At 25.9% G+C, this 25,712-nt stretch overlaps 1 protein-coding gene across 7 annotated transcripts in view; it reads right to left on the bottom strand.

Moving 5' to 3' along the window:
- Positions 1 to 25,712, bottom strand: part of LOC136969637 (serine/threonine-protein kinase Genghis Khan-like) — a 190,014-nt gene that overhangs the window by 51,463 nt on the left and 112,839 nt on the right. For 4 of the 7 annotated variants that reach the window (XM_067263897.1, XM_067263898.1, XM_067263899.1 and 1 more), the window contains 13 exons: positions 25,588 to 25,659; positions 25,453 to 25,517; positions 23,856 to 23,995; positions 23,701 to 23,782; positions 22,065 to 22,208; positions 19,548 to 19,620; positions 15,673 to 15,735; positions 13,046 to 13,084; positions 12,387 to 12,467; positions 6,994 to 7,157; positions 4,601 to 4,766; positions 3,536 to 3,643; positions 149 to 229 (listed from right to left, as the gene is read on the bottom strand). In XM_067263897.1, the coding sequence (XP_067119998.1) occupies positions 149 to 229; positions 3,536 to 3,643; positions 4,601 to 4,766; positions 6,994 to 7,157; positions 12,387 to 12,467; positions 13,046 to 13,084; positions 15,673 to 15,735; positions 19,548 to 19,620; positions 22,065 to 22,208; positions 23,701 to 23,782; positions 23,856 to 23,995; positions 25,453 to 25,517; positions 25,588 to 25,659 (1,278 nt within the window). The remainder of the gene's footprint in view (positions 1 to 148; positions 230 to 3,535; positions 3,644 to 4,600; positions 4,767 to 6,993; positions 7,158 to 12,386; positions 12,468 to 13,045; positions 13,085 to 15,672; positions 15,736 to 19,547; positions 19,621 to 22,064; positions 22,209 to 23,700; positions 23,783 to 23,855; positions 23,996 to 25,452; positions 25,518 to 25,587; positions 25,660 to 25,712) is intronic. The other 3 variants (XM_067263901.1, XM_067263903.1, XM_067263904.1) reach the window with 1 other exon arrangement.

Genomic DNA, 25,712 nt, shown 5'->3' with positions numbered 1-25,712 from the left:
AGGCATAATGTGTTTGAGTCAAAAAAAAAAAAAAAAAAAAAAAAAAAAAAAAAAAAATGTTTATTTAATTAATAAAAAGAGTTTGCTTGTATTCATACTAATAGAAAATTTACTATTATTCAATGGTAATGATAAATGAATAACTTACTGACAGCAACTGGTATTGCTGGAAACATTAATTCACGTTCTCTTGTCTTTTTACCTTGTGAATCAACATACACTCCAAGATCTATATAAATAATTAAAATATAATGTAAACATAAAATTTTCTTTTTATTAAAATGATCTAGTTCATTAGCTAATTAAAATTTTTTATTATTTTAAAAACAAATAGAAAACTCCATTTTATTGTGTGTTTAAGACAAACATTGTTTCCTTTGTTTCCAATTAAAAATAAGAATTATTTTGTAAAACTACACAATTTTAATGAAAAATCTCCCAATCTTATTAACTTCTGATTTCTAATGCACATGTCAACTGTCTTAACTAATCATTTAGTATTGTCACAGTGTACAAAGTGCTGACTAAAAGAGAAAGAATAATTTTTTGAGTTGAACATCATTTGTTGGAACAATGATAAGGCAATCCTTTAACTTAGAACTGAACTTTATTTTAATCTAAAATTATATATACACTTGTTGATACATCCATAATTTGGTGCCAACAGAACAACAGGTTTCTTCCTGCCTAGTGCTTTCTTAGCAGAGTGTTGCCAGTCCATATACAGTTTACGACATCAATGCTTGCTTTAATTTCGCATTCCAACATGATGGGGCTTGTGTGTTCCCACTTTGGCCTGAATGACTTCAGGAAAGCTAGAAGCAGTGTGCTTTGTATTAAACAATATAATATAATTGTTATTGAATTCACAGGACTATGATGCATCTCATATTGTATATTAACTGATATTTTGTATTAATAGAACTTTTTAACATTAAAATGCCTATCCTTGTCCACAGGACTATGAATCTATTTTTCATACTATTAATATAATAATAGGTTTGATTGTTGTATAGTTTTCTTCACATAACCCACAAAAATTGCTAGGATGAATAGCCTGCACCTGCTTTCAAACTGACTTTAAAATACAATTAACCCATGGGTTATATGCAGGAAATTATGATAGTTTAAAAATTTACAGAAAAGAGATATACTGTAAATCATTCCATCAAACAAATCAATACTCTTTATTTACATATAAAAATATTTAATATCATCTGTAAACAACTGCTAATTTTGTAAAAATATAAAATCTATATATCTTGTATATAATACAGTTTCTGCAAAACTTCCTATTATTACTACAGTAATTTCTATCATTCCCGCAAGTTGAGAAACTATAAAAAAATACATGTTACAGTCAAATAAGAGACATTCTTAAAGTAAAATAAAAATAATAAAGTTCAGTTCTCTTAAATATGATAAATCTCTTTGATCTATTTTTGAAAATATCATTATACAGCGGAACCTCACTTAATGAGCATAATTCGTTCCAGAACCTTACTCATATGCGAAACACTCATTAAGCGAAACAATTTTTCCCATAGAAATTAATGTAAAATACGATAATGCGCTCCATGCTAAAAAAAACTCAAATACTGTATTTACTTGCGTATAAGACAAGGTTTTTATTCATTTTTCACTGCTTCAAAAACTTAGGCCATCCTATACGCACGAGCAAAGGATCCTTTGTGTTTTTGCAATAATTTTTGTGAACCGTGTATAGTTCATGGTGCCATTATAGCAGAGTGCTATTGAGGTCAAGGTGCATGTAGCTTTTAAAGAGAGGATCCGAAAATAGCTGGTCACTTGGCAATGATTATAAATGCTTTTATATCATATTTGTTAAAGTGGTATTTTTAATGAATATTTGTACATTCTGAATCATTAAAAATAAACCTTTTCCTGTCATGTGCATTATATTCTTTTGGTTTTGCTACGTAGTTATGAGGTGTGTGGAAAAGCATTCTTCAAAAGCTGATAGCAGTCATTCAGGAAATACTGCATTTTAAATTCACTCGACAAATCAGAGGACGATGCTTTGTGGAGTAGGAGTGAAAAAGAGGAGAATTGTAACGAAGCTTCAGAGGGTGAGTCCGAGTAGACAACAGTTGAAAGCATCAAGAAAACATGGTTGTTTGCTTTAACAAGTGCATTTGATGATAATTTATTTGTGATTAAACAAAATAAAATTAGAACTGTATTAATAAATTGAATTTTCTTTATTTTGATCTTTAAAGTCACACCTATATATCTTGTATATAATACAGTTTCTGCAAAACTTCCTATTATTACTATATGCGAGATCATCTTATACGCAAGTAAATACGGTATTTTATATATGTAGGAATAATGATAGAAATAGAGAACTAGAAATGAACAATAATCTTCCAGCATTTATAACCGTCGTAACTGTCTTGATAGAATGATAATGTTCTCGCCTTCATAACGTCTTTCTGTCCTTTCATACTTTCACACCGTCACCAACTGTTGTCTTTTTCACTTCTCCCCTTACTCGTCCTGCCACATCTCCCTACAACCCCTCGTAAATTTATTGTCTTAACGATTTAGGAATGTTGCTCATCTAAACCCCACATATATAACATTTATCCAAAGAAAATTATACAATATACATTGTTAAGGAGCTTGAATCATCATCTTTTCTTCTAGCATGGAATGAACCAACCTGGAATGGAAATTTGATTTGCAGAAAACAAAAAAATTACAGATAATAGCATGATGGAGCATGTGCACAATCCAGGACTTCCTCTCTCCTCATCACTTGTTATGCAAAACGTTGCTCGTTAAGTGAGATTCCACTGTATATCAAAAATTCAAGAGACAAAGTTAGGCCACCATAACAACCACTAGTATTCAATTTTTTCTTTATTGAAATTGAAAGTCATTGTTTTGAAAAATTTTATAGATCTCTATCATACACAAAGCAATCATAAGTGTCAATCTCTACTAAAAAATCCAGATCTGGCTATCTAGTAAACCCTAAAATGAAAAGTTATTTTAAGTCATTTTTGAGGAGTGTATATGTATATATACTTGCAAGTACAACTAAAATTTACAAACTACTTAGAAATCAATTTTGTCATATGTTATTCTCTATAGCTAGTAAGAAAAAACAATCAATTCTCAAATCAATATCATTGGAACCATCTAATCATCATTATATTATCTACTTTAAAAATAAAAAATTTTAATCTTCCTTCTCAATTATTTTAGAATCACATTTGTAATGAATTACTATTAGGAGTAAAATGGAAAAAAGAAAAAAGGGGAAGAATGTTTGAGACAACTTCTAAATTGCTCTAGTTAAGTTCTATGTTTTCACAGCTACTTTGGACATGTGGGATATACTGATGTGAATTATTCAAAGGTTCATTTGAATTCTAGCAACTTTTTATTTTGCAGATTTTTCACACAAAAACATGATAAATACTATTAAGAAGTCTAATGCTTTTAATTTAACAATTAACATTATTCAATTTTATCAGCATATAAATTTATAAATAATATTACTTACGAGTAAATACAAGTAAATATTCATTATTAGAAAGTTCCACAGATACTAATGCATCCATTGCATTATGTGCAAGATAAGAAAGAGAACTGCAGTCAGAATTAATCAAACCTGAAAATGTAAAGAGATATTAAGACATATATGATTAAATGTTTGAATTATTTTTTAATTAATGAATTACTATCTTCGGTTTTATACAACTAGATGTATTTATAAACCAGTAAAAAAAAAACAATACATATATAAAATATTGTTTTAGTTCTAATAGATTTTTGATTATAAAAATGAATGAAATTAAGAATAAACATTAATTAAAATCAATTTTTGTTTTCAATAAGTGTAAGTCTTTTTAAAATTTAACACTAAATTATATTTTGTCTAAATTGATTAAAATTCCAAAAACAAGTGAATAAAAAATATAAAGTAAATTTAAACTTTTAATTCTAAAAAAAAAAAAAAAAACTACATTTTTGCACTTGAATAGCATTACATCTGAAACTGCCAAATTGGTAAATTTGAAAGAAAGTAGTGAATGTTTTAGGTAAAGGTGAAATCCATAGTTTATTTTGTAGATAAAGAACTAGCTAGTGTTTTTCAAGATAGAGAAGAAAAAAGCTAAATTTTGAGAAATATTCAAAGCTTTCTGAAATATAAATTCCTTCTTATTAAAAAAAAAAAAAAACTCATTTCAGAAAGCCATATTTTGGAAAGATTTAGAAAAGACATGCAAACACTACTTATAATGAAAATATTAGATTCAAAAAATGGAAAGAGATGTTAAACAAGCATAAAATTTTGTACAAAAATAATCTTGCAAATACTTTTCTGCTAGCTCATCTTTTATATCTTTTTATTTTTCAATTATTCTTATTGATAAAGATTCTTATTGTAAAGTTAATGTGGTGAATTTATATCTAATTTATATTCAAGAGAAATATAATAGTATTTTTTTATTAGTCATAAATTGCATTTTATAAATTTCATAAAAATCTAAATTCTATGAAACATTTGCATACTTCATAGTTTCAGTTTGTTATGTTTAATAAGGAAATATATTCTGTAACTTACAGACTGGTGCTGTATCAGAACGGAGAGAATACATGCAAAAGGAAGACTGAAAGCCAACACACAGTTTGTCTCCAATAATATCGAGGCACTGAGGTGTTCCTGGAAGAGTTATGTCACCACGTTTTTGATGTCTGCCTTTAAGCCTATTTATTTCATACATAATTACCTAAAAATGGAATAATTTGTGTTAATAAATTACATTTATATTTAGATAAATTGCTGCACAATTTACTAGATATAAATATATATAAAAAATTACTATATACTGGTATTAAAATCTAATGAATATTTGATATAATAAAGATAATAAATAAAAACTAGATTGTCTAAGAATCATAAATCTTCATAATAATGTGCAATTAATTTCAAATAATTGTAATTATCTAGCATTAGTTTTAAATCATAAAAACAAAAACAAAATATCTATCAATTAAACTTTCAGTAGTAATGTTCAAACAATGTTGTCCAAAACTGACAATATACTATTAAATTAAAATAAAAATTTATTAAAAGTCCTTTTGCCTTTCAAGCATTGAAGACTACATCAGTAAATAAAATATAATTTAAATTACAAAAGTTTCTTCATGAGTTGTAATATTTTTCAAACAATTTTGAAAAACATTACAATAAATATACACACATATTTGTTTCTCTTTTTTCAATATGACCTACTGCAGAAGAACAGGTTGTTGTTAAATTAAGTGTTGCTAAGTGATGCCATTGAGCGTGCTGCTGAACTCATTTTCTTGGACCATTGCAGCAGTCTCACTGATTTGAGGTTAAATCTGCAAGACTTGTTTCAGCTGTCACTGTAACAAGATGGCTGCCTCCATGATGGAGATGTGCAAAGTTGAATTCTTATATGATGTAACAGTAAAATTGTAAGGTTTTGATCACCATAAATCAATTTTCTGTTTGTACTAATTTTTTTTTTTTAAATACACATTAATAAAATAAAAGATTTGACAAAACTTGTATATTTAAAATATTTTATAATCTACTTTACTTTTAAAGCTGCATACATTAAATTTAAATCATTAATTTTACCTCCTAAACAAAGCCTTAAATAGCAAAAATAAATTACTTTTAAAATGTTTTGAATTAAATAATTCACAAAAGATTCTAACAGCTGCACCAAGATCTGCCATTTTGGAATTGCATACTGCTCCCATGTGTGTTGTTAAAAGACCTTCAGAACCAACTGCAGTGCTGAATTTAATAACAAGCTGAAAATTTACTTGCTAATATTTACAGTTGGCATTGTCCACTTGTGTGCTGATGGCATAAGGACTACAGGTATTATTTCAGACCATAAACAGTTGGATATAGCACAGGTTAAATAATTTTTTTAAACTTAATAAATTTATGTCCATAATCAAAAACTATAGCTATTTCTGTGCTATAAACTTTTTGTTTTTTTTTTAAATATTAAAGAAACAAGGCTTTAGCATTGCAATAAAGTTTTTTTTTTTATTTAAAAAAATAGTTAAATTTACCTATGGTATACAAAATGGCAGCTCATCTCTAATTCCTGCAAACAGAAGAAGGGAAACAGTGGGGATGCATGTTCTAACCTAACCTAACCTATTCTAATAAATTACCATAATTATTACCAACCAAATCATTAGAATAGGTTAGGTTAGGTTAGAACATGTGTCTCCACTGTTTCCTGGAATTAGAGACGAGCCGCCATTTTGTATACCATAGGTAAATCTAACCAAAAAAATTAATATGAGGCATTGTAATTAATAATTAAAATTGCTAGGTACTTGAAACTTCAGTAATACCACAACATGGGTTTTGTACATTATTTACAAGTATTTGAATTAGATTCAAAATGAAAAAAATATACTTGCATAGGCTTGCTTAATATTTAGTTGAAAGAAAGTCAGCAACAACACTTTTGATAATAAGAAATATGCTAACCAAACACATAATCTGTAATTAATAATAATTGCACCCCCATTTTGTTTTGTTGGTTTCCATATACAATTATATTATTACAGAATCCCCATTGATAACTGCTTTTTAATACAAATTTGAATCTTTGAATGAAAGATTCAAACTATTTGTTTGATTATTTTAAATTTTATATTTTTCTAGATCTTTCCCTGAAGATATCTCTAATGCAAAAACTAATCAATATAGATAAGTTATAAATTGGATGACAGAACATAAAACTGAAACCAAAACTATAAATTTGTTTGGAACCTAAAAATGAAAGTAATCAAAAATATTTAACCTTACATCTTTCACTATCCAGTAGTAGATATTTTTGATTTTAAGTTTTGATAGTAACCAACTAATAAAGTGAATGAATTTCTATTTCAGCTTTTAAATCTATTCCATTTTCTCATAAAAAATTTGAATAGTTTTAATTTTTAAACACTTACCTGACGTTTAAAAGCAACACATATTACATAAGTAGACACAGAGCCTTTACATAAACAAACAGTACAAAATGCTATGCATCCTTTAGTATCAGTTACTTTAATCCATTCAACCTCAAGTCCATCTAAAGCTCCCACAGGTATTAATTTCAGATGTCTTTGTTTACCTAAATGCAATTAGATAAGAAAAATTAGCTAAGTGTCTGCAACAATTAAAACCTAATTGAGAAAACTTTTAAAAATAATTTTAGAATTTATTTTTAATTGTATATTGAAAATGTAGTCATTCTTATTTTTGGCTAATAAAACCAACTAGAGTAACAATTTTGTCACATCTTTTTCCTTACATCCGAAAGTTATGAAAATTGCTCAAGGGATGGTTTCCATATGAGAAAACAGCTGTCTAAAGAGGAATTTAGTCTCTCATCTGAAATGCATTGCAATAAAAGATATTTTTAGAGGTTGATTAAGTGGTCTTGGTTTTCTAAAAGACAGATATAAAAAAGATGCATGACAAAATTGTTAATAGTTTCTAGTTGGTTTTATTAGCCAAAAATAAGAATAACTTACATCCATTTCCATAATAATTATTCTAAAAATAGTCAATTAATGCTGAAGTTTTATTATGTATACAGTAACATTTTATTCAATAGTAATACACTGATAAACAATTTATATGCAATGTTCTCTTAAAATTCAATAAATAAATTAAACTTATATTAATTTTTTAATAAAATTATACATCATCAAATGACTAGTTTCTTTAAATTCTGAATTGTTACATAACCATTAAGTAATATACAAATTAAAACTAAGAAAAAATAATTCTGCAAATAAAAGATAAATTTAATCAAGAACTCATTAAGTAAAAAGTTAAAGAAACATTTATTAAATTTTATTACTTTACATATTTTTTCATGTTATAAAAAAATAAATCTTAAAAGAAAGCTGAACGAACATATTCATAATTTTTACATCAGAGTTTCTACATTTATGAACTTTGTTTAGAAAGAAATAATAGTAACATTGGTGATAATATCGAATAAAAAATAAATATACTATGTCTTGAAAATAACTGGGACTAGTTATTTTCCAGACATCATACACATTTTTTCTATGTTATTATAATAGTCATATTAAAATCTTTCTATAATTAGTTATAAAAGTATCATTTATAAAAAGATTTATCTGTATTTCAAAAGTTTAACAAACACAGCTACATACAAGTTTTACATTAATAGAAATTTTTTATATATTAATATAAAATCAAACACTCATAATTCTGATATCAAAATTAGTTAGCTTTAATAATTAGCCAATTACCATAAACTGTAATGAATTAATTTTAGTATTGATGAATTATACTAAAATTATATACCAAATATTTTATTAAAAAGAAATAATTTTCAAATAATTGATTAAAATTTATATAAGCGAAGTAGATAATTTTTATGAAATTATGAACCTGGCCATTTTTGAAACTATATGCCCTAATTGTAAAATATTTTAAGCACAATTTCAAACAGTAAATTGTATTAAAAAATAAACACATTCCATATTATGCTTCTTTACTTTACATTAATTTTTATTTCACATTGTCCTTTGCTACAAATTTAATATAACAACAAAGTTTAATAGCCCACAGAATTACAGCTGTTTACTTTTATTATGAACAAAGGCTGTCATTCAGACAGATCATTTACAATGGCAATATTAAACTGCATGCTTCTAGTCCTTGTGTTTACCATTATTAATTATTTCATTACAATTATCCTTTTAGGACCATAATATCTTTTGGGCTTATCATATGTGAAAACCAATTGTTTAAATTTTATTTAATATTAAAATACAATACTTAAACTATTTTTACAATAAAAATGTTATTCACAATTAACAGCCTAATAATAAATATGCATTTTGGCATCACGCCCTCATCAGTTTACATTTTTTAAGTTGTTCTATTATAGAAACTAATATATTTAAGATTCTGGGCATATTGATATAAATGATGAAAAATTAAATTGTTATAGTTTGGAAAACAGATGTTTTAATAAATAGTTAATTTGATATGGAAAACTGGCATGCAAAGATCATGTTAAATATGATATAAAAATGGAATGAGAAAACCTGGTAAAGATGAATGAGCAATGAAAAGAAAGAATGATTTTAATGATTTATTGATAGCATACTTTAAGTGTTTTAGTAATATCCAGTACATATGTAAATGTATTAGCATGTCCAGTATATAATTGAATTTTTTAAGTACGTAACATGATTGTTTTAAATAAGTTTGGAATCTTAAATATAGCCTAAAAAATGTAAACTGATGATGGCATGATGCTAAAATGCATATTTATTATTAGGCTGTTAATTGTAAATAAGATTTTCATTATAACAATAATTTAAGTATTGTATTTTAATATTAAATAAAAACTAAACTCTAAAAAATCAGTCTCCACATATGATAAGTCCAAAAGGATAATCGTAACAAAATAATTAATAATTTAGAATGGCAGTTTAATGTTTCTATCAATAAACATAATCTAATTCCATCACAGTGGTACGGGTATACCTCGCCTTACGTTGGTAATTGGTTCCAGGAGAGGTGACGTAAGTCAAATCTACTTATCACTAGGCTAAACCACAAATTAACCATTCCCAGTTCTGTATTTTATTTATAAATGCATTTTTAATAATATATGGTTAATAAGAATCTATTTTAAGCTTACAAACAAATAAATTTTAGTTTTTAATATAGTACAGAAAAAAGTAATCTAAATTTACAAATACATGTGCATACAGTACATACTTGTAAATGTACATGTTTACAATTTGGTGATGTTTACAGTACATCGCAGACTCTTTATTTGTGAATGTAGTTTCTCTAAGACATTATAAAATAAAATGATTTTTTTAAAGTTAAATAAAATACAGTCATTAAAATTATTTTGTGATAGTAGAAAATAAACTAATTTATGTTAAATTTACCAATATCGAGTGGCGCTGACAATGATGCCAAATGGTAGATATTGGAACTACCGTGAAAAATGCCAATAATGAACACTTAAAGACTGCTAAATAAGACGACAACACAGAAACACACGTTTTCATGTTTCGTTCTCTAGGATTTATGATGATTATATTAACATTTACTGTAAATGTACATATTTTAATTTACAGTAGAGACTCGTAAATTGGCACCCCGGTAATCAGAATCGCCGGTAATCAGCACGATTTTCAGTCGGACTGTGTCGTGCCGAATCGAACGTTTTTGATACTAAATTTACTTCTAAAGTATAATTTTTATGTTTTTATATTCTTCAATATATTTATTTTGTTTGTACAAAATTCAGAAATAATTTTTAACGATACGATAGCCTCGATTATTATTATAAAAATTTTCGTTAGGCTTAAAATCGACGAAAATTCAACACAAAGCGACACGCAACGGAGAAAAATTCAACACGAAGCAACATGTAACGGAGAAAAATTTGAACATCGAACAGTTAATATATTTTTTCGTACATAAACCGTAACTGGAACAAATCCCTAATCTGAACAACCCCAGCCCCCAATTGATTCCGATTTTCGGTTCACTACTGTATGTGCTTTTAACACTTTTCTAGTGATATTATGACTTCAATATTTGTGGCAGACAGATGTAAAGTCGAATAAAATGACTTAAACTTGATTTTTATTTTTCCATATACTTCTTGACAAACAACATATAATCGAGAACGACGTAACTCGAGGTATACCTGTATATACAATTTTAGGTGAAATGCACAAAAGTTGAAGATACTGTTTTTGTAACAGACAGCACATGAAACTCCAAGAAGTGTGAAAAAAGGGAGATACTTATATAGTAAAGAAATAAATCTTTTGTGTATACTATGTTAATTAATTCAGCAACAATTTCATATAGACATATCCAAGAGGAGTTTGACACAGACCTTATAAGTCAAGTTTCAATGTTACAAGAAAATGACTGTCCAGAAGCTGAAGTATTTTATTTAAGCTAAAATTATTGCTTCAAATCATCATACTTATCTATTACACTGAATTTTTAGTAATTTTGTGAAACATTATCAATACATTGCAAGCAAAAGAAATCTTCAGATTTTTATCTATTGTAGCTATTCATTTCAATAAAATTTCAAGCTTTACACATAAATCTAGCATTTTATTCTTGTCTTGATGTATAAAAGATTATCACCTATCAAAACATCAATCAACTCTGTATTAGAACATTATGAAGTGAAAATTAGAATTATGACAAGACTGCATTTAACAGAAAATTTTTTTCTGTTAAATGCAGTCTTGTCATATAATATTAATTTACATTAGCAGTTTCTTACTGCATATTTCTAATCAGAAGATGACAACAGACATGCATTAAAAAGTGAAATCATTGGAAAAAATTACCACTACAATTATTTCACATAAAATTTTGAAAATGTTTTATTAAATGTTACATTTTTAATTTTTATTAATCTAACAAATGACAATTTATCATTTAATACATCAAATAATGCTTAAAGTTTGATAGCAGCAAATTAAGAAAATTTTTTCTTTTAAAAATGTTCCTTGAAAATAATATCAAAAGAGTAATTTGAAAGCAGATTTGCTTACATTCCATTCTGAATTTTTAACATAAGATGACAAATAAAATTCTATATTATAATACTAGAAGCATAACATTTTGCACCACTTTGCAACTGATGTATTTTGTTATTTACAAGAATTTCAAAAGGCATTACTTTTTTTACTATTAAGATTTTAACATGTATTGATGGTCTAACTATCACAACTTATAATTAATCATGAGAAAAGAATTTCTCAAATCAATATTAACTGTGTCAGTATTTGATCCTTGAATTTATCATTAACTCAAGGTAATTTTTATGGGAGGTGCCTGATGAAGACTTTAATCCTGTAATGACAATTACAAATTTGACAGTAATCCTACATATAAAAACAATGTCACTTGTTTTAACTGTAACAAGTTGTAACCGTATGTTGTGCATGCTATTAACACAAACTAATATTGTAACTAAAGTTGTAACTGCTATTAATCTTGCAACCCATGTATTTTCCCCAATTTAGCTCCTAATGACTTTTTCTTTAGCCAAAGTTAGAAATCTTTAAAACTTTAAAAGTCAACAGAACTCATACAACACAAAGTGAAGAAACTTTTGAGAACCCTGAAAGAACCTAAATTGGAAAAAAATCATTTAAAAAGTATATTGAAACTCCAAGTGATTATTTTTTAAATATAAAATAAATTTTCTCTATATTCTAACACATTTTGGTTTTTTGACTCATTCCTAGAACTTTTATAACAAACCTTGTCTAACAATATTTTTATAAAATTATATTAAAATTAAAATACTTACCTGCAATTACAATCAACAGTTGTTCTTCAGCAATATACTCTATTTGTGAGATCTTTTTCCCATCTCCTACTTTAGAAATTTCTAAAAGTAATAATGTACAATGTAAATTTTACTTATTTAAATCTTTGATCAATGAAATTAAACAGATATAATAAAAATAAACAAATTTAAGCTTTAAGACAATAAATAATTGTAAGATTCATTATTAAACTATTTATTTTAATATAGATATTACTAATCAAAGTAATTTGTCACTAAAGTAGCAGGCAGAATTGTGATTCATTATTAAATTTTTATATTTTTATCAATTTTGCTATCAACACAAAAACTGCTTAATAATAAATGCAACTGTCATTTATTAAATAAAAAATTTTGAAAACATTTAGTATTTCAATCTTTTAAAAAAATTATTAATAAATTTCTTAAAAAGACTGTTGTAATTAAATAAGTTAATATTTTAATTGACAATAATAACGATACAATACAAGGAAGTGGTGCTAATTACGACTAAGTGACAACAGAGCTCAATTAATTCAAAATAAGTTTTCACAAATTGTACAGTAGTTTTTGGAGTAATCAGAGGGTTGCTCTGAAAAATTTTTAAAAATTTCCAACCATTTCGCCAGTTTAAAATTTTTTTTGCCACCAGTTTTACTTACTAATTAATGCAGGTGCTGGTAACGTTAACAGTTTGGAGTCTGGAAAGCAAAAGTAACATATTAAGCTGTCACTTAGAAATAAGAATAATTTTTGAATAACTTTTTAATGAATAATTCGAAATAACACATTTGATCACAATGTTTAAACAGTGATAAAATAGTATACTGAAAAAAGATCAAAGTGAAAAAAATGTCACCCCAAAAAATTCCCCAAATTTTCTGTTGGTTGATAAAAAATTCTCCAGTCTGGAAACTCTAGGTAGCATTGCACAAAAACTGCAGTCAGTTCTCAATGTCACTTCCTACCTTCCTGTCTGAACTTGCCATATGACATCATGAAATCACTAGGCATGGTGCACAGAACCTCAAATATTCTGCTGTTTATCCTGAAGCATGCTTTGTGATTCAATTTCATACTTAATGTCAAAATAAGCAGACTAGGGTTTTTATTACCATTTTAATAAAAATATTGCCAAGTGGCAATTTTGGTGCTATGCAGTGTGACCCCTGAGAAATATTTCTTAATGTCCATTGATTTTTCTAAAGAAATCAATTATAACTAATAATTTGTTGTCTATAATAAGTTCCTTATTCTATAAAAACAAAGACTAAAATTAAATCCTATAGATCTATGCTATTGTGAATATATTCAATATTATAGTAATGGCATGCAGATAAGTACTGTTAAAAAATTCAGAAATTGAAAGTAATTCATTTGTTAAATATCCAATAGGAAAATAACAAATAAAAATGTTTATTGAAATAACTAATTTATTTACTAGAAAACAAATATATTACAATTAACTCAAATGTATTTAAGATAATTCAAAAAACTGCTTTTCTATCAGCCCAAGAGTGAGTTTTTCCTATTTTGAAAAAGACAATTAATATTTATTTCTTAATCTCACATTTGTTAATCTAGTATATAAAATCTTACTAAAATTCAACAATTTAATATAAATTAATTGAATTTCTTTAATATAGCATTAGTTTATAACAGAAATATCAGAATTTTTCACAATCTTTATATCATCACTGCCTTTATAATAGATAATAAGAATAAAAAATATGTATGTATGTATGTATATATGTACGTATATAAGTACACACAATTCAAATCATGATTATCTTGTTTTAGTCGTGTACTCCTTGGATTAGTTTGCTATTAGATAATGGAAATTTAGGCCTTTTTCTTTAGTCTTCTTTCCCTTAATATAGTCCTTGCAATGACAACTTCCATGCTGCATGATATGTCCCTATCACACTTTAAGAAACTTCATTATTGATGACAAAACTCTTTCATTTCTTAATTTCTTCCAAAATTTCCCATTTGCTTTCTTTTCTATCTGACTAATTTTTAATATTTTTTTATATAACCAGAATTCAAAATCCTTTTTTTAGATACATTAATGGTTTGCATTTCTTCAATGCATAGTTCCACTGTCCAGACAGATTCTCAGAATTCATTTTTGTACGTGTAGACTTAGCTTTAACTCAATAAAAACAAACGATTTGCATAACAAGATCTATAAATAAATAATCACTTTTCATAAAAATATATGATAAATCATTTCAAAAATTGAGCACTGCTTTATTGGAACATAAACAACAATTATATGCTTCATAAGAAAAAATAAAAATAATATATATATATATATATATATATATATATATATATTTGCTACTATATATAGAGAAATTTTAAATTATGTTTCAATAAAGCAATGCAGAATATTTGCTTTATTGACAAATAATGCTAGATGCATAAGAACCTATCATTGAATCTCATTTTTATACTCTAGAAACTATAATAATAAGTAATGTAATAGTGACTATAAGAATCTATTTTCATATTAGAGTTCCATAATCTCAGAAGTGGGCTGGATAAGTAATATTAGAGTGAAACAAAAATCAAATCATCTATTTAAGTTCTCCCTAGTAGTATAATTTTTGAATTTGAGAAAGTTTTAAAAGTTTCTATTATCATATGTATTGTCATATATGTTGGGATTAGATTCTCCAGCTTGCTAGTAACACAAGAGATAAATGAGAACATTGTCATGAATAAGAATGTCATTTTTTCACCTAAATGACAGATATAGTAGGGTGAAAAAAAATAGAAAAGAATCTAAAGAAAAATGGAGCAGGTAAACTTAAAGATGAATATCTTCACATCTCATACCAGTCCAAAAGTACATATGAAACCTTTGCAACAGAAAGTCTGAAAAGAAGAAATTCTTCTTTTCATATACAGATAGAGAGGAGTATAAAATATCTACTTGATTTCCATGACTTATAGAAAAATTTGTCAAGATTGTCTGCAATCCTGTTTCATGTGTTTCCTCTTCAAGTAACACTTGATTTAGAAGTACACTTCTAATATTGTTCCCTGCTTAAAATAGATGGTTATTCAAACTGTCATTTATTTTTAAAGTTTTGTTATGATAATAAGCAATTGCAATCTCTCCATCATTCACCAACTGTTTAACCATATGAAATCAATTCAGTTAAGTTCATTTTATTACTTTGTTATTTTATTAATAAAGATTATAAACTTAATTATACTTTATATGATAACTTGAAATTAAAACAAAATATATTAAAAATAATAATATATTATACTTTACCTTCACAGTCTAAGTCAATGCAATATAAGCCTTCTTCTGTTCCTAAAGCAAATCTTTCATAATCTAGAATATTAAAGTAATAAGAAATGAATGTTCCACAAATAAAAATCTGATGTTGTTTAATAAAATTAATCTGATTTTAAGAAAATAAGAAATTCAATAATTAATGAAAGTTGTCATCTATTAACAACTTTCTTGAATTAAATTATTATAATCATTAAATCACTTATTTTTCTTAAAATCTGCTACTTATTGTCAACTATTAAATAAAATTATTTAATGCTTTGCTGGCCTATGAAAACTGTTGAGATTTTAAAAAAAATATTCAGAATTGAATTTTCTATGTATTTCAAAATTAATACATTGTAAATAACATATTATATACCATACATAAGATCTGTTTCTGTAAATGAAATGTAATTACTAATATAAATCTATGATCATATCACTCTTCTCCATATAAGTACACACTGTCATATTGGTATAGTAGAATGTTAAGGTAATTTGGAAATCTTTTTAGTCAAGCAAATTTTATTTTTATCCAAAAATAAACCTTCCCATTCAAATGATATGATCCAAAAAAAACCATCACATCCATCATATATATTATATATATATCATTTTAAGAAATCATGTTCAACCAATAGAAAGATCTAATGATTTTATTTTTATATCTAAATATACTCTGCTTCTTCATATAAATAATAATAACCAACAAATGATACAATTTTGTAGTAAGAAAAAAGTTAACATTTAATAATAATCAATCATTTTTGAAGTTATAAATATCTGGATTGCATTACACTGCCAGATAGATAAACTTTTTTTTTTTTTAACATTTTGTAAAATTTTTAACCACAAATGATTCTTACTAATAAATGAAATAAGGTTTAATTTAGGCAATAATTATTCAATATAATATTTTTGGAGTAATTAAAAAGGTAGTAAACAGTTTTTGAGATTAAATTTCTTTAATCTAAAAAGTATTAATAAACAAACTGATAAAACTGGCTAATTTTTTCATATTTATTACAAAACAATATATGAAACATTCCCGTGGAAGTTTTAGAAATATTACAAAAATTATAATAATTTCAATATCTTATTTCATTTATAAATATTAATAACTGATCATATTTTATATTTATAAATTAGTTCAAAATTCATTTCTTTCATTAAATAAATACCTACAAAAATATTTTAGATTATTAACAACACTTTTCTTGTGAGACAAATGTTGTTTATTTATAAAGATAACAAATTACATAAACATTGCCATTAAATTACAAGTTCAAATTTCAAAATTTACTTTTAAATAATGTAAACTTATCAAAAATCTAAAAAAATAATTAATTCTTGATTGAATTCAAAACATACTAACATACTATCACAACCCTTGAAGAACCTTTGTCTGGTAAAAAAAAAAGTTTAGTAAATCATCCAACAAATGCTTTTGACCTTACTCAAGGTCTGTGTAAGATTAGAATACAAAAAGGTTAAATTTGAAGACCTTTGGAACATAAAAAACCAACCGAAATTTAATGGTTGCAAATGCATGAAATCTAAAAATATATATACACATAAGGCAACCCATGTGTGCCTATTACTTGTGGATCTGGTATAAAAGTAAATAGTATACATTCAATGTGCGTTATCGGCACTCTGTTCTTCACACAAGTAACTCCGAGCATACAATAATGAGTTACCATCCTTAAAATTGATGCACCAGCTCGTCAGACTGGCCTTGTATATTTCTAGGGCCTCCAGGACCCTAATGTAATCAATATAAAAAGCCTGTTTTATTAGCCTGGTGCTGGGAAGGTCAGCATGCATTTCCGGGTCAGTGACATAAGTGGATAGGATGGTGATGTGCCTTTTGTTGTCAATGTCGTACTTGTGCTCATGTACCCTTTGTTACTGGACATAAAGGTTCTTCGAGGGTTGTCATTAGCACTGGTAATTAAGTTGGAAGATATCTTTATACTATCACAAGTTGTAGCAGATATATGAGGCATAATAACAAAAGCAAATGTAGAAAATAACTACAGATGATGTGACAGTAATTAAAATCTAATAACTCCCTCACCAATGAACTCTAAGAAATAGATAGTTTGTTCTTTGATATATTGTTTTTTCTTAAAAAAAAGGAAAATAAACTACAAATGTATCAAGTATTAAAGTTTTAAAATGAATTTTTTTATTCTATATCAAATACAAAGACGTTAGAATAAGATGACAATGTTTAAGATTTTTCATAAATTCTTGTTATAAGAGTTCATTTAATTCTCATGGCTTCTTTTTTACAAGTAAATTTTGTGGATAAAGTGAAAACAGAAAAAGCACTTTTCTATTGATATAATAAAAAAAATTATTATAGTAATATGATTGTTCTGAATCATTAAATATTTTTAATAAAAAATTCTTAAAGTTTTCCATTATTTTTTGAAGTATAATATCACTATTTAGTAGAAATAGAAATCAACAAATTTTACAAGATAACAAGCAAATAGTATTGTGAGAATCTGGAGTTGGAGGAGATATTTTTAGCAAATTTGTTGAAATAATATTTTAAAATTATTTTAATAAAAAAATTATTTAAGTTAATGGAAGCACTTCCTTTTGATTCATGGCAAAAGACAGTTTAGTTCCTCCAAAAGTGATAGTTTGGGTACAATATCTCACTCATCTATCCGCAAGACTGCCCAACTTCCATCATGCATCGGAAGCATGACACGATTTTCTAATAATTCTATTGGATGAAATACAGTATAAAAAGCGAGAGGTCACCTTCCAACTTGCTCTCGTTTTGACACACTTATTCGGTGATCAAGGCGTTAATGCTTCTGTTTTGGCACCTTTGCTGAACACCCAATGTTTTAGTCATCCCTCTCCTAGTTTGCCAACATCTGTATGTTCCCGAGGATTCTCGACTATCCACCCGAGACGTATGTGGATGTCAAGTAATACACTGTGTATGATATTGTTATGTAAATTCTCTCCAGTCTAGTTTAAGGATTAGATTAGAAGTCCTCTCATTTGTATTCATATCAATACTACTTATTTTGTTCTTAGTTTTTATTTAACGTACTCCTTTATATATGAATGATAGTTATAGTTATGTTTAAATAAACAGCTAGATATATACCTAACATATCGTATTTTTCATTTGATTTAATGTCCATCATCAGGCCATGTATATCACATAAATCATGTAATTTTCACTTAACCAATTCAGGTTATTCACATAATTCAAACAACAAACACTATTAAAGTATAAAGACGAACCCTCCTAAAATTCCAGTCAAGTTTTATTATATTTCAGCCACTCGGAAGAAATTAATTTAATTGCGAGTTAGGACACGACTAGTTTATCCTAACTGGTGTCAGGACTGACGAGAAGATTTTTACGAGTATTCTTCTTTACTATTTACCATCCTGTATGTGGAAAGGAAATAGACTGGATCCTTCTGTTCTCACAGTATAAAAATAGAGTAGTCCTCATTTAATATGAAAATTGACTTAATGTACTTCTCCATAAAACACATTCCTTGCATTTAATGAGAATATCTGTATATATTACTATTTTTTAAATCAGAAATGTATAAAAATGTCTGATAAAACAAATGAAAATAAGAATATAAGCTTAAGAAGGGAAGTAGTGTTCATTTGTATTAGAGCTAACAATGAAGAAGTAAAACAGCAAAAATTAAATAGCAAGTAGTATTGATTAGTTCAAAAATTATTTAATTATTAAAGCCAATGATATTTTATTATTAAATTACTATTCTATTAAAAATTAATCTAAAACTCAAAAACTATATAAGTATAATGATAAATTTTATCAAGAAAATAAACTCAAATTTTGCATAACATACCAATAACAGCTGCTGATAATGCATTTTTAATAATGGTTATAGTATTGTCCAATAATTCTTTAGCTTGGTAGACCTAAAATAAATTATAACAATAACAAATAATTTGTAATGGGTATTAAAAAAAACTTCTATAATTTTTTAAATCATAAAAATTCTGAAAAGATATTTTTCAAACTTGACAGGAGAAAAAAAATTATTTAAACATTTATGTCAATATGTTAAATCAAACTATCTTGAATTTTATAAACTAAATTATTTTTCCAGTATTCAAATGATCAAATATATAAAAAAACTAGATGTTTATCAAAATATCTCTCTTACTAATAAAAGTAATGAAGACTGTTTAGTCTAGGAAATAACTTAGACTATTTAATATAACAGTTATTGGAGCTATTAGTAAAGCTAATTATAAACTTAATTATATATGAATAAAATAGTAAATGACAAAGAAAATTTAACCAATCAATATATAAGTTAAAAAAAATGCTATGTAAAAAATTTTATAGTAACAATAATCTAACTTCATTTTAAATATCAAATTGTCTATTTTTTCTTTCAAATATACAAAGGCTATTTTTTAAGTAAGGTCCGTTTGTTAGTAAAAAGAAAAATACTGTAAATATCATTAAAATATATTTTTTTCTATATTCTACATACTTTTATCTACTTTTCTACATAATTTCCATTTTTGTTTAAACATTTGTCATACCACTCAACAATTTTTTGAATTCTGACTTCAAAGAAATCTGCCGTCTGTGAAGAAGCCCAATCCACGACCGCAGTTTTCACCTCTTCGTCGTTGAACTGTTGACCACAACGAAACTCCTTTAAGTATCAAAACAAGTGAAAATCACTGGGTGCAAGGTCTGGACTGTGTGGATGATCGTATCGAGTCAAAAACGATAAAGCACTGTCCAATATTTTTGTTTTGTGATCGTCAGAAAGCAATCTTGGAATCCACGGAGAACACAATTTTCGATAATTCAGTTTCTCCAGAAACAATGGTATACAAAACTGATCTTGAAATCTGTGGAAATTCAATTGATAACGTTGAAATCGTGAACCGTCGGTCCTCTCGAATTTTGTTATCCACATCATGAACCAAATCTTCAGAAATCAGAGAAGGTCTGCCAGGGCGTGGTTCATCATGCACATTAACTCGCCCATCCTTGAACATTCTTACCCATTTTCGAACTTTACTGTCACTCACAGCATTACACCATAAACTTCACAAATCTGACGATGAATTTCCGCTGCTGCCAAGTTTCTTGCACTCAAGAATTGAATAACAGATCATATCTCACAGTCAGCAGGAGATTCAATTTTCTTAAACATTTTAAACTTTTATAGCGAAGCATACAGACAGACGATATGACTGCAAATGGCATCAAAATGCGCGCCAAGCTTGCTCGGAGCAGAAGCGCATGCGTACTGGCGTGATTGCGCATTATTCTCACTCTCATTCACAAACGGACCTTATTTAAAAAATAGCCCTCGTACTTTAAAAAAATTTTGCTTCTATGAAGAATATTTGTTCATCTCTAATAGCAGTATTTATGAACTCATATACTTTAATTGTTTTTGTAATTTAAAATTTTTTCAATTTTACATATTGAAACAATGTGTGTTCATTGTTACAATCTGATAAATCTATATATATATAATCTATAGAAAATTATGGAAGTAAAGATTGATCTAAAGTGAAATTGGCTATAAACAGAAAAAAGAATTGAATGTAACATATCTGCATGGTAACTGGGAGGCAGGTTTGAGCCCAACTCCTGATCAATCTTTTCTTCCAGAATATTCTAAATTATTAACTTTAACACAAAATTGCATGTAATCAACTATTTTTAATCCAAATTATGTAATACTTTTATAATTAATTAGCCATATTATTGTCTTATTAAAATTTAGTGGTATCTTTGTTTATTTCTATATGTTTTATTACAAAATACATTATTTTGAAAAGAATACAATTTGAATTTAAATATCTGAAAAATGTTGACTGTTTGAAATATTGGAAATTAAGAAGACTATTATGACATAAAAATGGCATTGCTAACATTATTAGTAATTTCAGACCTGTTTCAAAGAATTAAATTAACTCTAATGTTTTTAAAATAATATTTGTATGCTTTACAAAATATTCTCTGAAAATTGAGAATATAATTCCAAATAACATTTGAATACTAAATAAAGACTTCAAAAACAAAGCTTTAAATTTTTACTAAATTTATAATGATAACAGAGTCAAATAATGAACATTTTTATAAATTATGTTAAAATATTATGAAAATAATTGCTTGAACCTATTCTCAATGAGAAAAAATAAATAACTTATTTCTTCTCATTGAGAATAGGTTCAAACAATTATTTTCATAATACCTTAACATAATTTAACAAATAAAATGTGCTACAAAGTATATAGAAAACAAGAAACTGTTTTATACATATTTTGAAACAAATTTTTATTTTAAATAAACTGTTTCTTAAAATAAAAATAATAATAAATACCATTCTTGTAGGTAATTTATTCCTACGTAAAATCCGATGCAGTTCACTAAGAGCATCTACCCATTTTGTCTTCTCACTTTCTCGATCCACTAACATTAACATATGGTTTCTTACATCAGGAGGATTCATCATAGATGTAGTAACCTATATAAACATTTTTCATTAAATTTAAAGAGAAACATTAATTAAAATGAATAAAGTCTTACCAATAAATGATTTAATAAATAGAATTTAATAATAATAATAATCTTGAAGTGATTAATAAAATATTTTATATTAATAAATATATGTAAAATGTAGTCTAAATTTACACAATAATTTATTACTATTTCTCAATACAAATGAAAATCTAAAATTTAGTATTAAAACTAAACACAAAAAATAAATAAATGAAATAAAAAAACTGTTGCACCAATATAGAAACAAAAAAATTCAAGCATTATCTGAAGTTTAACATCGATTCTTAGATGAATCTAAATTAACCGAGAGCCAGTATAATCAAATTTCTAAAATAATAAAAGTAAGCAAAAATCTCTTTTGTATTTATTAGTTTATGAAAAAAAAAAAGAGACATACATCATTTTGATCTATTTAACATTTTAAAATACAGAAAATCTCCATATTCATTCTATAAAACTGATGCAAAATGAGAAATATATTGAAAAAATTAAGGTTAGAGAAATTGAAAAATATATTACAAAATATAAACTCATTTTCATTCAAAAAATTTTTCATTTATTTTATTTCAAACTAAAAGTTAAAAATAATTATTATATATTTTTGGATATATTTATTTATTCTTAAAAACTAATTTTCATCTCTTTTTTTCATTCTTTTTTTGTTTTGAAAGTCACAATTTTAATTTCTCTCTAAAATTTGACTTCTCTCTACATAGGGATCTTCATTCACAAGCTATTGATTTATCAATAAATCTTCTGAAAGCTCCATATCTTCAAATAAAATTCTGATATTCAATACTAAAGGAATGGCAGAAATTTCTTTATTCACCTCTGGATTAAAATTCACATTCATCAGTTTTTTCCAAATATAACCCATCTTCCAAGTACAATTCAATCAGTTCCTTGACATCTGTTGTCTGTAATTCATCAAACTCAGCTTTTTCCAATTTTATGGACTATGATTGCTATTAAAAATAAAAACCTTATACAAACATAACTTACTTATGATGAATGTTTTTGATTGCTTTTATCAAATCATCATCAAGTCTAAATTCAAATATAAATAAAATTTTACATCCTAGAACATACAATATTTTGAACTGTTTCTGCACTATATTCAAAATGTATGTTCTAGAACGTAAAATCATTTTTGTATTTAAATTTAGAACTGATCATAAATGATAAAAGCAGTCAAAAACATTCATTATAATAAAGTTATGCTGGTGCAAGGTTTCTTTTTGTGATTTTTGAAGTAATAAATTTGTTTACACTTTGTTATAGATGTTGATTAAATTTCAAATTTTCAGTTTCAAATAACTAAATTATGAATTATTTTAATTACATCAATCATTAGTTAAAGAAATATTTAAAAAAAAAACTAAACTTTTCCATGAAGACATTTAAAATTATAAAAGAAAATTATTATAAGTATATTTATAAAATTTAGAAAAGCTTACCCTGAAAATGCATGGTATATCTTTTTTGTTAGCATGAATGACATCTGATTCTAATACAGAACTAACAGAAAAATCTTCATCTCTAAATTAATTAATTATAACTTAATATAAAACATACGTTAATTTTAAATACACAAATTAAAGTGAAAATTTACCTCATGTCTAAAACCTGAGAAACTGAAACATAAGGTTGAGCATTTTTGTCCTGGGCCAAGTCGTATAAGAATAATTTAAAATCACAAACTACAACAAACTGGCGCATCCATCCTTTCTTAACACCACCAGGTTTTGGCACCTATAATATATAAATTTTTTTTCAAGTAATTAATTGTATTAAAATATTTCCTTTTATTTCTAAAATATAGTGATTAAACAAATGTTAGAATCACATGATCATAAACAAATAAAATAAATGATTATATAATTGATCAAGAAAAGTAATTCTTGATTAGTCTAAAAATTTTTTTTTACTTTTTAAACTGAAAAAAGTAATAAAAATCACAGTATAATAGGATTAATGTAATAAATTAAATAAAAAAATTTAAATACTTTATATATAATTTTAAAAATATGTTAACTCAATTTTGTAAATCTAATTTTTCAAGAACATTACACTTTATAAATATTCTACATATCATTATACCTCAATCAAGTTTTAAAGTATTAATTTAACAAAAAATCTAATTTTTTGTTAAATTAATACTTTAAATTAATACTTTACAGTTCTTTATGAAAAAATTAGATTTTTTCATTAAGAACTATATCTTTTTAGCAAACTTCACAGTTTTTATACCAAATTATATTTACTTTATTTCATTTTTCCAACTATTGTATATACATATACTTTAATATACATATTAATATACTTGTATTTTGCAAATAACAAATGTAACCAATGTAGCAGCTTAATATGTTAGACATTGTTTCTAGTAACTAGGTCATAGGTTAAAAATCTTACTAAGCATGAATATTTATAACTGTTGGATTTAATGGAATTTTTGTTAGAGAGGGACTCCAAAACTCTCAATGTGCCACTGCACATCAATTAAACATAGGAAAAAAAATAGTTTTCATTCTAGAACAGGCCTGGCCAACTCGCAGCCCGTCACGTTAAATTGTGTGGCCGGCTAAGTGATATTATATATCTATTACAACTTTTGTTTCCCGTTATGTGTATACCAAAACAATTAAATAAATGAAAATTTGCATGTGTCATTGTTATAATGCGCAAGTGCAAGTACTAACTCTTGGTATAACAATAAAATCTTATTCATTTTGTATTTGTTTTACTTTTTTAAAAGCTTGTTTGCCTAAATTGTGGCCCACCATAATGTTATGCATGATCAAAGTGGCCCGCGAAACAATTTGGGTTGGCCAGGCCTGTTCTAGAATAAAAAAAAGTAATCCCAGAACATAAACAGCAAAAAGTAAATACTGACATCAAACAGATGACCTTACTAAAAAATATATTAATTAGATGATGGTAGTTTAGTAAATTCTACTAACTGTATTCTCTCAATCAAAGTATAAAATATTAGATACAGAAGATAAGATACATATTTTAATTTTTTATTCATAAAAGATCTAAAATTTAATTTATGGCAAATATCTTTCTCCTTCATATTTCTTAATATTTAATTCATCATAACAAAATTTTTAAAAATTATCCAATATTGATATTGAAAAAATACTATGAATTATAAATAAAATTTTTTTAAACACAGAATTTATAATTGTAAAATTAAAAATTACCTTCACATAACCTTCATATGCAGTACCAATACCCCTTGTTGGATCAATTCCAACAGGTCTTTTAGCTATAATATAAAAGTTTTATTTAATTTAACTCCATTTTTTAAATTAAATCTAATTTGTTAAATCACTTACTCTGATCTGCTGGAACTGGGCAAACAGCAGGTACCTTGTCTTGACATGAAACATGGCAAGCAAATCCACATACTATAATATCAACATTTATTCAATATTTTATTTTAGATTAAATAACCTTATAT

The sequence above is a fragment of the Centruroides vittatus genome, unplaced genomic scaffold, assembly GCF_030686945.1.
Source record: "Centruroides vittatus isolate TY-2023 unplaced genomic scaffold, ASM3068694v2 contig_18, whole genome shotgun sequence".
In the NCBI taxonomy this organism is placed as follows: domain Eukaryota; kingdom Metazoa; phylum Arthropoda; class Arachnida; order Scorpiones; family Buthidae; genus Centruroides; species Centruroides vittatus.
This window is presented reverse-complemented; position numbering and strand designations above follow the sequence as displayed.